Consider the following 15727-nt stretch of genomic DNA (forward strand, 5'->3'; position numbering starts at 1 on the left):
TTGGCTGTGTACCTAAATCTAGTGCACATATTTTGGTTCCATAAACTAGATAAGATATTATGGCCCAGGTGATTAAATTAGACATTCAAAGATTATTAGTGTCCCATGTGATGATCCTATAATATTTTATTCTTATAGATCTTGATCACTTGTTGCTTTTTTTAAGCTATCTGAAAGTGTTCAGGCTCTGCTGTAAGCTCTGAAAAAAATTCCCACATGTCTTCTTGAAGAGTCTCTATTTATATTTTATGATCCATGTACTAGGAAAGGGATGGAAAATAATTCTCACCTTTCATGACAGCTCCGAGTGTTAATGCTTGCATGGAGTGTCATATTCCACCATACACCTCTTACTTTGGAAAATTGACCAATTGTCAGCAATTAACACAGATAATGCATTTTCTCTGTCAGTGCATCCCTTGTTATGGACATCAACCTAGAAACATCACTCTGTCCTGGTTACCAAGAGATATGTCACACTTATGTTTTTGGATGTCATTCTGATTTTTGGTTTAGGATAACAAAAATCCAAGTTGGCTATAACAATAAGATGGCATGACTACACCCTATTGGGAGACATAGTAATTGCTTTGCAGAATGCAAATAATTGCTATAAGGTCACGTTTAAAGAATTTAGCTGAACAGAGTATGAGTGATAAATTTTCTGGAAAAGAAAACTCTGGGGCATGGTTTGTGACAAAGAACAGGCACTATGAGGGGGCATATCAAAGTTCAGTGAAAGACATTTGTTAAAAGAAACTTCCACGTATCAAACTGAACCAACATCACATATTATGCTTCTCTTAAAAAGTAGGGTGTTCAGTTTTAAATTTCTTTGAAAAAGAGGTCTGAATAGAGAGTAACAAATAATGTATGAAAATACCAAAGATGGTTAAATATCTGACACAGAAAAACTATAGCTAACCAGGGAATATAACTTATTGTTTATTTTTACTTTTAGAATACCACTAAATTCAAAAACAATTCTATCATCAAAATTCTACAAATTTAAATGGACTTCCTCTTTTTGGAATATCAAAATATTATATTGCTTTCTAAATTGAGGGAAAATGTATTATAGTGCAGACAGGAGCAGTTATGACACTTAATGTCTTATAGCAATTGTCTTCTCCCAGGGACCCAGTTGCATGAAGCTAACAAGCAGCTGCAATTTGAAAACAATGCAGAAGACCTGCAGCGCTGGCTGGAGGAAGTGGAGTGGCAGGTCACCTCAGAAGATTATGGGAAAGGCCTGGCCGACGTGCAGAACAGACTAAGGAAACACGGCCTCCTGGAGTCGGCTGTGGCTGCTCGCCAGGTTTGCTGTTAGCTCTTTGGCCAATCGTAGGCAATTGGTGCATACGTTCTGAGCACACCCATGATAAGTAATTATTATTATTATTAAGAGAGCAAAGAACCAAAGGTTGGCCAACTAAAAATTTTAAATTAAATAAGAATTTAAATTGGCCAACTACCTCATCCCAGGATCTCCTCCAATCCAGCCAGGACACCTGAGTGCCCCATGTCTCTTGTCAGAATCCTGTGGCTGATGTAAGACTTTATTGACTCTTCTAAACCTAACACTCTTCTCTCAGTCCAAAAATCTGAGTTTTATGTATAATCTTGTTACTTATTAGTTAGGTGATTTTTGGTAGGTCATTTTACCTTTCTGTGCCTCAGTATCCTCATCTGCAAAATAAAGGTTTGGGATAAAATTGCCTTTTCCTGTTCTGATATTCTGTGACTCAAACTTTGAAAATATTTTAAATCTTACCACTTTTTTTTTTCAGTTCAGAAAATTGAAACCCACCAAAGTAAAGTACCTTTCCCAATGTCACAAAGAAAATTAACAACAGGGCCAGGACTCTGATAAGGTCTAAGCTCCTAGTTTCAGGAATATTTCCCCCAACATCCCACCAGACTGATATTTAAAATAAATTTATCCAAGATGTTTCTAGATCATGAATACTATATTATAAGTTTTGGAAAAATTCAGTGAAAATCCACTCCCAGTGACTCAATTTCTCATCCCAGGAATGCTAGCTTGTATTTAAAAATGATTCTGCTATTCCCTCAAAGGTTCCATTGCTCTGTCTTGTTAAAATACATTTTCATGTTGTCTGCTCTTTGGTCATTCTGAGTTAAATGGGAAAGACACAATAATCTATAGAAAACAGAAAAAAAGTCATTTATATGGCTTTAGGGATAGCTCCATGGGGCTTTAAATAAAGTAAAAGGCTGCAGGTAAGAAAATCATACAAAGAAGGCTTTGAAATCTAAGTGGAGGAACAGAGTTTCAAAGGACAGAAAGATAAAATTTGTTTCCTTTTTTTTTAAAAGTAAAAAAAAAAAAAAGGAACATTTTGAAGAAGATGAACCATGTATGTAATCAATTAAGAAATAGAAGAACAGGAGTGTGTGGCTTCATTTGGGAAAGTTAGGGCAGCTGATCACCAGGAACTGGTTCTCCTAGTGGGAGCAGAGGCTAAGATATGATGCTTGGAAAGGAAATTTTAGATACGGAATGTTAAAGTTGGAAAAGATCGTCAATATCCTCTACCCCAAAGTATTCATTAAATAGATGAGGAAACTAAGATCAGAACAAGTAAAAGAACTTTGTCAGGATCAAATGGCAATGGACTCGCAGCCAAGAAAAAAAGCCAGGTCAACTATCTCCCTCGCCTGTGGCACCTGGCACTACATTAGAGGTTTTCAGAGAGTACAGAGGATCCACTATGATAATGATAATGACTGTGTTTGAAAATCACTCTATTATGCTTTCCAGTGTCCTCAGAAATGAGAACAGATGGCTAGTGAGAGATTTTAATTTTAATTCTTTACAGATTCTTTAATTTTTTTTATGAAGAAGTGAGTATATGTTTTAAGAAGCTATTTATAGCCAATTTTTTTTTCCAAAATGAGAAGAGATAGATCAAAATCTTTATAGATTGAGCACTGGATGGCAAGCTAGAATAAGTTAAACCAATGCCTAATGTTCCTACACTTCCTGAAGAACTTTTCTTATTTACCAATCCCCACTCCCCCCCCCCAAAAAAAAACATAAACAAGTAAAACAGGCAGACAGACAAAAATTCGGGGTGCTGTGTTTCTGCCAGGCCAGTTATAGTTGACCTCACTAATAAAAATGGAATGTATCTCTTATAATTATTTTACCACATTGGCATGCAACAAAAATTTTTTTTTTTTTTTTTTTTTTTTTTTTTTTAAGACAGAGTCTCACTCTGTTGCCCAGGCTAGAGTGAGTGCCGTGGCGTCAGCCTAGCTCACAGCAACCTCAAACTCCTGAGCTCAAGCGATCCTCCTGTCTCAGCCTCCCGAGTAGCTGGGACTACAGGCATGCGCTACCATGCCCGGCTAATTTTTTCTATATATATTTTTAGCTGTCCATATAATTTCTTTCTATTTTTAGTAGAGGTCGGGTCTCGCTCTTGCTCAGGCTGGTCTTGAACTCCTGAGCTCAAACGATCCGCCCACCTCGGCCTCCCAGAGTGCTAGGATTACAGGCGTGAGCCACCGCGCCCGGCCCAAAAATTTTATTTATAGGAAGATCCAGCAGAATCCTGTTTCTGAATCCCTTCTTTCTCAGATATGGCCCAAGTGGGGATAACTAGGTAGTGGCCAAGACAATGTCTTCACATCTCTCTTTCCGAGGTTCTGACACTTGTTTTTTGTAACATCACATTTCATTTCATAGATATTGTTCCTGCTATGCAACAATCGTAAGCCTGAGGAGTTTCCATTTATTTATAGTTTTGGCTCATTCTAAAGAGAAAGAAAGAATGTGGACAGGGAACTGAGATAGAAAAAGGCTCCTTCTTTTTTCCTTGGGGCCTAAATTTATCAACACTGCCATTTAAAGCTCTGCAGTTCTGATTTTTCTGATTTCCTTGAAGCATTCTATAAATATTTTGTCCTTTCTAAAATGTGTTTTGAGAACTACTTTGCTATAAATTGTCCTCAGTTTAATGAGTGGTCCTCAATGTAGCCACCCCTCCCGCTCCGTTTCTCTAACTTAGACAGAAGTCCTAACACAGCACATATGGGAGCTGATTCTCCCATGGCCTCTTCCCTCCACACCAAACTGCAATCACTTCCCACTCAATGATGTAATTTCCTGACACCCATTGTATTTCTCCCTCAGGATCAGGTGGACACCCTCACAGAACTGGCTGCATATTTTGAAGAAACAGGCCATCCTGAGTCTGGGAACATAAGGGCAAGGCAGGAGTTCTTGGTGTCCCGGTTTGAAGCTCTGAAAGAGCCACTGGCCACCAGGAAGAAGAAGCTCATTGACCTACTCCGTCTGCAGCAGATCTGTAGAGACACAGAAGATGAGGAGGCCTGGATCCAAGAGACTGAACCCTCAGCAGCTTCAACCTACCTTGGTTAGTACAGCCTGAGCAGGCTGAGCCATAAGGAGACACCAAGGTCTGCAGATTGTTTGAGATCTGGGATACAGTAGTGAGGGAGTGGAAAGTTTTCTCTCAGCTCTTCTCCCTCAGACTCATGAAAATTTTGTCCAGTCTCCCATAAAAATATTTTAAAAAATACTAAAAAATTCACCTCCTAAAACTAGACATGAACAATGCCATGAATTTAGGACCTCTGGGAAGAGCTAGAGTGTTCACCTTTTTGCTGCTTGCTCTGAAACTGAAGTTATTGTGAAGGTCTTTGGCTGAGCAGACATGGTTAATGTTTGAGACACTAAGTGTTTCCATCTATGTTGTTGGTGGCTGCCTTTTATAAATTATATGAGCTATTTGTAACAAGGATAAAAGGAGTGAAGTAGCAAATATATCTTTTTCTTTGAAAGGTAATAGTTCACCAGTGTCAGTGCCAAGACATTTACACTGAAGTACAGATAAAAGCCCATATAAATGCAGTACAACTTTGTGCGTGTGTTTGGGAGCATCAGAGGGGCTGGACAATGAGGGAAATGACAGGGTTAGTCTGGGACAACTTCATAGAAGAGAAAATCCTGAGGCTTATGGGAAAGATACAGAGAGTTTCTGGAGAGGTATTTTGATTAGGAAATATTGGGAAAGAAAGTTTTGAGGGGAGCAAGGTAAATCATGGTTAGGAGACAGGGAAGATGAAGCAGACAGCAGTAATTGGGAATCTTATAAGATGGAGGAAATCCACGGCAGGTGGCATTTTTGTGTGCTAGTTAAAGCCATGCAGTAAGTGAAGTACTTTTATAAGCTATTTCTAATCATTACAAATAAATCTTCAAACTGGTAATGTTGTGCCTTTTTCATGGTGAGAAAACTTACATTTAGGGGATTTAATAACTTTCTGAAGTATATAGAAATCAACAAGTGGAAGACCCTGATTTGTATACCAAAAGAGAAAATTGGTTGCATAATATTGGACATTTGAGCTAAGAATTTACTTGCCTTTCTACCTACCTTCCAACAAAAATAGTGATTTCTCCATTATCTTTTGTATGATAATGAATTGAAATCTCTTAGTGCAAGAAGCAAGGCAAAAACAAAGATGAGTACAGTTAACTCAGACAGATATTATACATTTAAGGACATCCAATGAATAATTAGAATTTTACTAGGAAGAACATTTAGATCCAAGAGTTCCAAAAAAAGTGGGGCACACTACTTCCATACACCAGGATGATCTCAAACTTTGAAATTTCCTTTGTCTATAGGCAAGGACCTGATTGCCTCCAAGAATCTTCTAAACAGGCATGAGGTCATTCTGGCAGACATCAACAACCATGAGCCACGCATTCAAGCAATAACAGAGAGGGGAAACAAAATGGTAGAGGAAGGTACGTATGATTCAGACCGAGATGGTCAAAAAATCACTCTGCCAGACCTCTGGGAAGAAGTTTGTACAATCTTAGGGTTTCAAAGGAATTTAAAAATAACTGATTCATTTTCCCACCCAATTCTCTTTGGGCATTTCTGATAGATGAGTATAGAGCTTTGTTTGTATATTCCAATAATAGGAATCATCCAATCTCATGAGCCAGTATTCCATATTTAGTAAACCCAAAATTATTAAAATAAAATGTTTTACCGTAATCATCAATATGCTTCTCTGTAGAAGTTACAGAATTCAGAGTCTAAGTTCCAAAGCCCTACAAAACAGACCAGGTCCATTTCTCATGTGGAAGCTTCCAGGTCTGTGAAGATAGACCTAAGGATTGCAGTGTCTTATTATGTATACAGTAAACAGTGCCATTACTTTACATTTCTCACTTTATGTAGTTTCAATGCCTCTCTTCATTCCTAGTCTTCCCTATTCAGAAATCCCTACTGTTTAAATATGATGTTTAGAATTACATGTCATAGGCCAGATGTGGTACAAGCAATGCAGATTACATAAGGATTTGCCCTCTGTTGATTGACAATCAACTGCTGCCAGCCAGTATCCAGTTTTCAAAGAGTACGTTAAAATTCAGTATGCTGAGCAAAAGTTCAGATCCCAACTGAGTGACTCAGGCAGACAAATGTTTATTTGGAATTCCTATGTTACTATAGAAACTTGCCTTTTTTTTCCCTTGAAATCTCTGACTGTAGTTGTGGATTTTGTCTATTTCTTTTTTTAGTTCTATTGGTTTTTGTTTCATGTGTTTTTGAAGCTCTGTTATTATGTGCACGTACACTAAGGATTTTTTTAATATGTCTTTGATTAGGCTAAATCTTTATGTTATGAAATAGTCATCTTTATTTCTGGTGATATTCTTTGTTCTGACGTCTATTTAGTGTGACTTTAAGATATCTTCTTGATTAGTTTTTGCATGGTACTTATTTCTCCATCTTTTTGCTTAAATTTTTTTTTAAGGTATATATTTAAAGTAGGTTTCTTACTCAGTTGAGGAGACTGAGAGGAGGAGATGGGTAGATTCTTTTTGGGTTAGCCCTCCCTGAGCTGCATGCCAGAAACTGCCCAAGGAATAAGCTGTGACAATTATAGGACATATTTCTTTCCCTTCTCTCAGGAGTCATAATCCTCTACTCATTGTCTGAAAATCATTGTATCTTAGTTTGTTCTGTTTACTCGTTGTTTAGGGTGAAAGAGCAATTCCTATAATGATAAATCCTTTATAGGAAGAAATGGAAATCTGTTGATTTTTCTGTTCAGTTTAGAGAAGATGTGTTTTTGGAACTCTGAGTATTATCCACACATGGGTGTTCTGTTTTCAGGGTGTCTTTCACTATACCAACCCATTCACTACCACACATACATGTCTATCCCCAATTAGCACCTAGTACTGCTTCATCTCACTTAGAAAACTCCAATTCCCAGAGAACTTAAGAAAAATGTGACATTGACTAAAACATAGCACTATCCCCATGCCTCCCTTTTTCTTTTCCAGGTTATTAAATGATTATATAGTACAGTAGACATTAATGATGGTCATAATCATTTTTTTGATAACTGCTCCATAGAACACTTTGCTGCAGAAGATGTAGCCTCTAGGGTCAACAGTTTGAACCAGAACATGGAGTCTCTCCGTGCTCGAGCAGCTAGACGGCAGAATGATCTTAAGGCCAATGTCCAGTTCCAGCAGTACCTGGCTGATCTGCATGAAGCAGAAGTGTGGATTAGAGAGAAGGAGCCTATTGTAGACAACACTAACTATGGGGCTGATGAAGAGGCAGCTGGGGTAAGGTGGAGGTGGGGTTGAACATTGTCCAGTGAATCCTCACAAAAGGCTACTAAATTATTAATTTGGGGTTTGCTTAGGTTGTGGGACAGCTATAGGTTATGCTAGATTATTAAGGGTTCCCAGAGCCATCACCTTTGGCCTTTATCAGTTGGGATTCCCTCAGAATTGACAGGGATCCCAAAAGATACACCACATTTTTCTAATCCCACAGAGATCCCTAGATTCTTTAAAGATTACCCAAATCCAAAAGGTGTGGCCAGAGATTTATGCCTGTCTTGGTTTTATCCTAAACTTCCCAGAAAAACCTTGGGCTTTCAATAAACCAACCATGGTTCTGTAGTTTTATGATATGGACACCTTAATTACTTTATTGAAATTGAATCAGCCAGATGTTGGGGCAAGAAGAACCTCAAAGATCATAATTACCCTTTATATCTGTTTCTTTGTTTTGTTCATTGTCCTACAGGAAGCTGGTATAGTATTTCACAAACCTTTAGTACTAGAAATAATTGGAGTGCACATTTAAAGTTACGCTAGATGTTTATCCTACAAAGTAACAATATTAACGGCATCCTCTTTCAGCTATGATGTGTGTTGATAAAAATGCCTGTGCAAACCTGAGTTAATTTTTATTTCAGCAAATATTAAAATTGTTGTTTATTTATTAACTCCTATTTTCTTGAGTCTTGCAAATTTGGGCTAAAAAGGATTTCATAATAGATGGAAAGTGGCTCTTACCAGGATTTAAGGCAGTCAGCATAACCCCAAATAATAGCAGTTGAATCATCCCCCAGGTTTGCTTAGTGTTCTTATCTTCATTCTGATGATCTTGTCTTCAACACATACAGGCTCTTCTAAAGAAGCATGAGGCCTTCCTAGTGGATCTCAATGCATTTGGAAAAAGTATGGAAGCTCTACGGGATCAGGCAGATGACTGCCAGGTAAGATGAACTTAGTGATGACAAGAATTGCACTTCAACAGAAGAAAAGGAATTCTCTTTATCAATGATTTTTACTTCTTACAACCCAGAAAACAATTGCAAAGAAAATACTAAGTTCTATGGTCCTTATAGGCAGGCAGGAATTGTAGCATCTGCAGAGATTTAGTACAAAAGAAGTTGTCAATAAATGTTATCATGTGTTCATTGGTGTCTTTTTGGCTTTTTCTTCCTTCCTTTTTATACTTCTACCCTTCTTGCTTTCTTTCCTTCTTTCCTATTTTTCTTTGTCTGCATCTCTTCTTATCTTCCTTTCTAATTCTCTTAATTCCCTAGATTTTTTTTATACCAACATTTACTAAATGTCTACTGTATGCAAGTAAAATAAAAAATAGTCTGGATTTGCAGGAAAATTGCAGCCTATTAGGAAGCCAGAAATTCAAGCAATATGTATATATAATAAATGTATGAACAGCAAAAAGAGTTTTGAAGAAAGAAGTCTTCTGTTCTCCTGAAATAAGAGAACTAGGAGATAGGAAAATTTTCGTAGCTGAGGTGATCCATTTTATCTGAGTTAATAAAGAAAAAAAAGATGGATGGTTTACTATGCAGATAAGGAGGATAAGAGCTTTTCTAGTTAATAAGCCATGAGACCAAATGCACAAAGGCATAAAACAATCAAGTGTATTTGGGAAATGGGAAATGCAATTGGTTAAGAATGTGAGGATGGCTCAGGTACTAGGTGAAAGGGAGTGTCATGAAGATTGATGAAGCTAGAATCAAATAAGTGATATAAAGGTGTTTCCTGTGGGTAGTGGAAGAATAAAAGAGATACACTTCTTACAATCAAGTAATTCTTTCTAATGAGAGACTCTGAATTCACACACTTGGAGTAGACAAAAGACATAGACTCAGCGTGGTCAGGCAATATATATTTATGTAGCTTGTATACTGTGCCTTGGCCAGGCTGTGCACACTGGGTGCCCAAACAAGAACAGATGGGTTTATGCATTGTAAGTTATGGGGAAACAGAGTACTTGAAGGATATGAGATCAGGGGGATCTGTGAAGGGAGGTACATCTTCAACTCCAATCTGAAGAAAGAGTGGGTTATATTTTGCTCATTGTCTCAGAGATATGATATTTGCAGAAGGTAAACATCAGAGAAAACTCTACCTTGGAGTACAAGTTGCTGTCTCTCTAAAGAGAGACAAAATATCTTTAATGACCTCAGCCAATGTTCTCAATTTTTAAAATTCTGTGGCTTTTCCTGTGCTCTAGCTCACTCATCTCTGAAAAGGAAGGTCCAGAGCTCCTTGACACAGTGACTTAAAGGCTAGAGGATGGGAAAAACTTTCAGTGGAGGCCCAGGAAAAGGGGAAGATGATGATAGACAGTGTGTCTTTTGCTTTCTGAAAAATTTTCTGAAATATTGGTGTATATAATCTTCTTGGACCTTCTTAGGGAACTCATATTTACCCCTTCCACTTTAAGAATCAGTTGCTTAGAGCATTTAATATGTTTCTGACAAACTACACATATTCACTTTTTTGCTCTGCATTTATACTTCCCAACCTGCCTATCCCCTGGTAAGTGTTAGAGTGAATCGGTATCTCTAAAGACCACATATTTTAACCTCTGCATCCTCATGAGAGGTTCCAGCCAGAGGCTACTCTCTCCTAGGAGGCCCCAGGAACTGCCCACCATTGGTGGGCTCTGCAGGGAGATATGGGTGACTGACATAGGCTTTCTGTTTTTGTTTAGCAACTACAGGCTATGCCGGTGGATGAGGCTGCTCGAGAAGAGAGAGTTGTGGCTTTATATAACTTCGAGGCCCGCAGCCCTCTAGAAGTCACCATGAAGAAAGATGATATCTTAACTCTACTGAGTTCCATCCACAAGGTGACTTTTCCTTCTAACCTTCTTTCCAGCAAGAGTGGCTCTTCCAGAGTCGTCTCTCCCAACCCTGCCAGATATATGTATTGTTTTCATCACCCATCACTTTGCCTTTTAAATAACTATAACTGATTGAGTAGTATCTTTCCTCCAGATATTGTGCAAGAACCTATACTATCTGTTGGAATGATAATACCAACTTTACAGTTAAAGAAATGAAGAATAAAGTTAAATAATTAGCCCAAAGATATAGTAGATATGAATGACAATTCTATAATATATTTACAGAACTAAATTGTCCCCTTTGTCCCTTCTCTTAGCTTGTTCCTCTTCTGTGCAAATGTTCCTAGTGATGAAACAACAATGTCTGGGTTTAGGAGGAGTCTGAAGACTAGTTTTTAATCAACTTGATTTTCTTTAGATTTTATGCCTGTGAGAACAGTGGTAAAATATTGGTTGGGATTTTTACTATTCTTTCCCTAAGAACTCAAGTAATTTTTTATACTCTAATACCTACTTAATCTCCAAAAATTCTTGAGAAGAAAAGAAGAGAGTTTGGGATATTGTTACTCTAAAGGTAAATGAACTTTTGGAGAGGCAAGCTATTTAATTGTCAAATAAGCTATATGCCAGGCCCTTTTTTCTCTTTGTCTAGGCCTCTTTACTTCACCATATTATTCTCTGAAGAAATTAACTACAGAGAGGTCAGTAAAATCTAGCAACACTAAAAAAAAAAAAAAAAAAAATTACATAAATGAATTCCAGAGCAATTAACAATTTTTAGGACCTCTAGAAAATTTTTTTGTGCAATATTGTCATGCACATATGCTCTACCCCCAAGAAATCTAATTAGACCTGACTCCATGTGCTTTTTGTAAATTTTTGGTGAACAAAGTGCCCCAGTATTAGAAGAGCTGTCTTTGGTGTTTGAAAAAGTTAAGGGTCTAAAATCAAATGTCAGATTACTTGATTTCAGAAGCTTGTCTCTGCAATTCCTCAATTACTTTCTTTGTAATATGTAAAAATTACGTGCCTCTCCATAGAGATGGTTAGCTTCTCTTGGCCATCAGCCTGTGCCTGTGCCTAGAGACGTGGTTAAAGGTGTTGAAGCCTCTCCTGTTTGTTCCACGAAGTAAGGGAGGAGTGGGGGTCTATTCTCCCTTCAGGACTGGTGGAAGGTTGAAGCTGATGATCAGCAGGGCTTTGTCCCAGCTTGCTTTGTAAGAAGGCTGGCTCCTGATGAGTTCCCAATGCTCCCACGGCGACGGCGAGAAGAGCCAGGCAGCATCACCCAGCGCCAGGAGCAGATTGAAAACCAGTAAGTTCTGGAGGCTACAGAACTGGACAATGTTTGGCCAAACATTTCCTATTGGCTGAAGACTCTGTAACTGTTAGGTTAGAGATGCCACAGCAAATTCGCAGATGTTAAGAACTGAAAGTAAACCTAGGATTCTTTAAACATTTCAGTTTTTTATGAGGAAAGGCAGCCCCAAAACCATTAAGTCAATTGCCTGAGGTCAGACACTTACAGAGTCATGTCTTCTGCCTCCCTACCCACATTCTTTCAAGGTCATTAAAAAGTCAATCTCCTAAAATTCCTATGAACTTTGTTTATTATACCAGGCTGTTTCATATCCAGTTGTCAGTTGTCATGTAAAAATTTTATGTTTATAGAATGAGATGTTGTCAGTCATACTATTGGGTCATTGACAATTTTATTATTTTTAAACGCAATACTATGTATTCACCTCTCTGATCCTCAGGCCCTTTTCCTTCTATCTTTGTTTCTTCCTCTCTTTTACTGATCTTTTTTGATTTTTTTCTCCCTCTCCTTTTTGTCTCTTTTCTTCTTTACTTTTCCCACTCTGCCTCTACTCTTCCGTTTTTTTCTCCAACTTTTATTCCCCTTTTCCCATTCTCTTGACATCTCCACCCAGGTACCATTCCCTCCTGGATCGGGCAGAAGAACGCAGACGTCATCTGTTGCAACGTTACAATGAATTTTTGCTGGCCTATGAGGCAGGAGACATGTTGGATTGGATTAGAGAGAAAAAGGCAGAAAATACTGATGTGGTACTAGATGATGTTTGGGAACTGCAGAAAAAGTTTGATGAGTTCCAAACGGTGAGAAAAAGAAACCTTCTCCTGACACCTGTTTTAAGGGTTGTCATTGTTTCCTTTTATTCCCATCTACTTCCACATAAACCTTTAATTTATTTCACACTTGTTAAATATCCTCCCCAAAACTATTGAGAGCTCTGCAGTTCAGATATTCCTCTGGGTATTGTAGTTGTCAAAAATTCTAAGGGAAATGCAAAGGAAGTTAGTTACCCTAACTGTGCATCCTGCAGTCCCTGACACTCCAAAATCTTGCTTGAAGTTCCAGTCTCCCTGAATTCTTTAAAGTCTAATCATGGGGCATAGGTTGGGGTGGAAAAAGGGAAAGAACAACCTGATTTTACAGCCAGACAATTTCAAGGTTTTCCCTACATAAAACCTTTTCATTGTCCTTTCTTCTCTCAGATTTATTCCATTATCTTAACTAGAAGTGAGTGTACATTCCTTCCTTTCTTTCTCTTATGATACCCTCTACATGGAATTCTTTATCTCTCTCTACATATAGGTTGGGGGAGAACTCCCTAGAGCTGTTTCTTACAACATCTCTTAACATAGGCAGATTGTAACTCAGTTAATGAAATTCTATAAAGGTGGAGATTTTGTAGTGATAGTAAAGAATATTACACAGCTCAGGTATAAATCACTCTGATGGCGTAACCTAGTCCAGGGGAGATTTTAAGAAATCTAGAAAGATGTATAAGCTTCATACTCAAGCTACATATTAGTTCTCTTGGCAAGTTTTGGATAGTCCCTAGATGTCAGGGTGTTTAAGGGCAGTCTTCTCAGTGGCAGTTTAATGGAGGGCTTAGTGTGCATAACAAGTGAGGTTCATAATATCTTTAATATTTAGCCAAGTAGGGGCAGAGATGAGCAGGCAAGAGTGGTGGACTATTGAGAAGGGGATTTACATTGCTTTGGGCAAATTTTCTTATCCAGGATTTGAAAACCAATGAGCCTCGGCTAAGGGATATCAACAAGATAGCTGATGATCTGCTATTTGAAGAACTTCTAACACCAGAAGGAGCTCAAATCCAGCAGGTAACTAAGACTCCCTCCACTCCTCCTCACCACCAGGTTGGGCTTTGGGAGTCCTCATTTCACTCTAATATACTCAACTTTATGTTCTGCAGATTAGCTAGGACATGCAAGATGCAATGGCAGTTTAGAACTGATGACAGGAAAGGCCAAAGACAATAGTCCAAATAGTATCCATTTTTATTGTCTAAATGAACTTAATTAAAGCAGGTTCACTTATAAACATTTGTTGAGCGTCCTCTGTGCTCTCACATGGGTACTTTTGTAGAGGGGATGGAGGGAGACAAAAGTATTCAGGGTGGAAATTCATATTTACCTTCAAGTGGCAGTGTTAGAAATGTTAGAACATATGGCAGTGGACATCAAGAAAATTGGGTTTAAGTTCTGGCTCTATCCTTGCCTGACTGTGTCCTTGAGCAAGTCACTTCATTTCTAAGGACCTCAGTTTCCACATCTGAAAAGCAAGAGTGATGGACAGCACAATCTCCAAATTTCCTTTTAATTTTCTGTACTAGGTTCTATAAAATTGAACATAAAGTTCTTGCCTTCCACCTCCACTCAAAAGTATAACTTTTGGACTGAAGTTATTTTAACTGACCTAAAATTCTTAAATTACAACACATACTCTCCTCCCTCTCACCACCATACACACATAAGAAATTCTCAAATACATGAATGCAAAGAAAATACAGATAAAGAAGCTTATTAGTGTGAAGGGGTTAATCAAGAAAATTTACTGAAAGAGAAAGGTTCTAATAAACATAGCAAAGAAGGAGAAGAATATAGAGCAGCAGAGATGGGGGAGGGGACATTCTTGACCTGATGCAGATCTGGACCTATTGTTCCATAAAAGACCTCATGAACATTGATGAAGGTCAAGTCTAGCTCTCTGGGTTCATAAACCAGTGAGGATGAGTTTTCTGCCTCTTTTTGTGTTGGTTGTTATGGAATAAATGGGAGAAGGAATATGCAGGGGAACAATGTACTTGCCTCCTACAAAAAGTAGGGCTCTAATAGACTGCTAGGTATATTCAATACAAGATACGGAAAGGTGTTATGCTTGTCTTAGAGAAATGTGATAGCTCCTACCTACCAAGGCAACACTTTTTAATCAATTTTCTTAGTTTGCAATCTTGATTCTGGCAACAAGCATCTGCTCCAGGATTTATGGTTCCACCCCAGTACATTCTTTTGGGAAGAAATCCCTTTCTCTGCTTCTCTGGCAAAAATGAGGCACAACCTCAAGCGTTCCAAAAAAGAAGTAAAGCTATGCAATTTCTGAAGAAGACAAGAACAAGCATGATTTAAATCCCATCCAGTCTTCAGACACCACTGGGGTATCTGGGTTAGTTCTCTGTCTCCAGTCTGATGTGTCTGCCTCTTTCAGGAATTGAATGTCCGTTGGGGTTCCTTGCAGAGGCTTGCAGATGAGCAGCGGCAGCTGCTGGGCAGTGCCCATGCTGTCCAGATGTTTCACAGGTAAGAATTTTAACTCAAAAAGGCAGTGCTGCTCTAGAACCTAGTCACAATACTGCCAAGTCTAGTCCCTGTGGTAGAACCACAGCTATCAGTTTAACCCTCCTCCTTGAGACACAGACAATTTGCCAGTAGGAGATCAGGTTTCTCATTAGTAGATTCTCTCTTGATACACCAGATACTCCCAGACAACCAACTTCAATTTTCTAATACCTCAGCTTGGGCCCTGGTACATCATTAATAGTCTATATATGTTTCCATGATAGTGAATGAAAATTAAAGTAGAAACAAGAAGTTTCAGAATTGCATTTTTGAATTATAAGCAGACTGTAGAGGGCAACAGACATCACATTGAACTTAACTGCTCATTCAACATTATTTTGTTTGATTTTCAAACTTTTGTTGACACCAAGAAACACACACAATCATACAAACAAAACAGAAACCAAACACCTTCACTGTGTACTAATGTATTTTTGAAGATGCGGGGAAGGAACACTGAGACTCAGATGGGTCTGGCTGTTCAGACAGCCTAAGATGGAAATCTGTGAAATATAATGTGTATGCATGTGGTTCTGTAGTCAGACCACCTGCTTCCAACTTAGGCTCCA

General features: G+C 38.3%; 1 protein-coding gene across 1 annotated transcript in view; it reads left to right on the plus strand.

The window, feature by feature from the left end:
* The window catches only part of SPTA1 (spectrin alpha, erythrocytic 1), a 67422-nt gene that overhangs the window by 18841 nt on the left and 32854 nt on the right, over positions 1-15727 (plus strand). The window contains exons 16-25 of the mRNA XM_069479211.1: positions 1137-1318; positions 4163-4406; positions 5684-5806; positions 7434-7651; positions 8503-8595; positions 10356-10493; positions 11654-11805; positions 12425-12611; positions 13542-13643; positions 15028-15119. Coding sequence (XP_069335312.1) covers positions 1137-1318; positions 4163-4406; positions 5684-5806; positions 7434-7651; positions 8503-8595; positions 10356-10493; positions 11654-11805; positions 12425-12611; positions 13542-13643; positions 15028-15119 — 1531 coding nt within the window. The remainder of the gene's footprint in view (positions 1-1136; positions 1319-4162; positions 4407-5683; positions 5807-7433; positions 7652-8502; positions 8596-10355; positions 10494-11653; positions 11806-12424; positions 12612-13541; positions 13644-15027; positions 15120-15727) is intronic.

Source organism: Eulemur rufifrons, chromosome 8 (assembly GCF_041146395.1).
Source record: "Eulemur rufifrons isolate Redbay chromosome 8, OSU_ERuf_1, whole genome shotgun sequence".
Classification (NCBI taxonomy): Eukaryota; Metazoa; Chordata; class Mammalia; order Primates; family Lemuridae; genus Eulemur; species Eulemur rufifrons.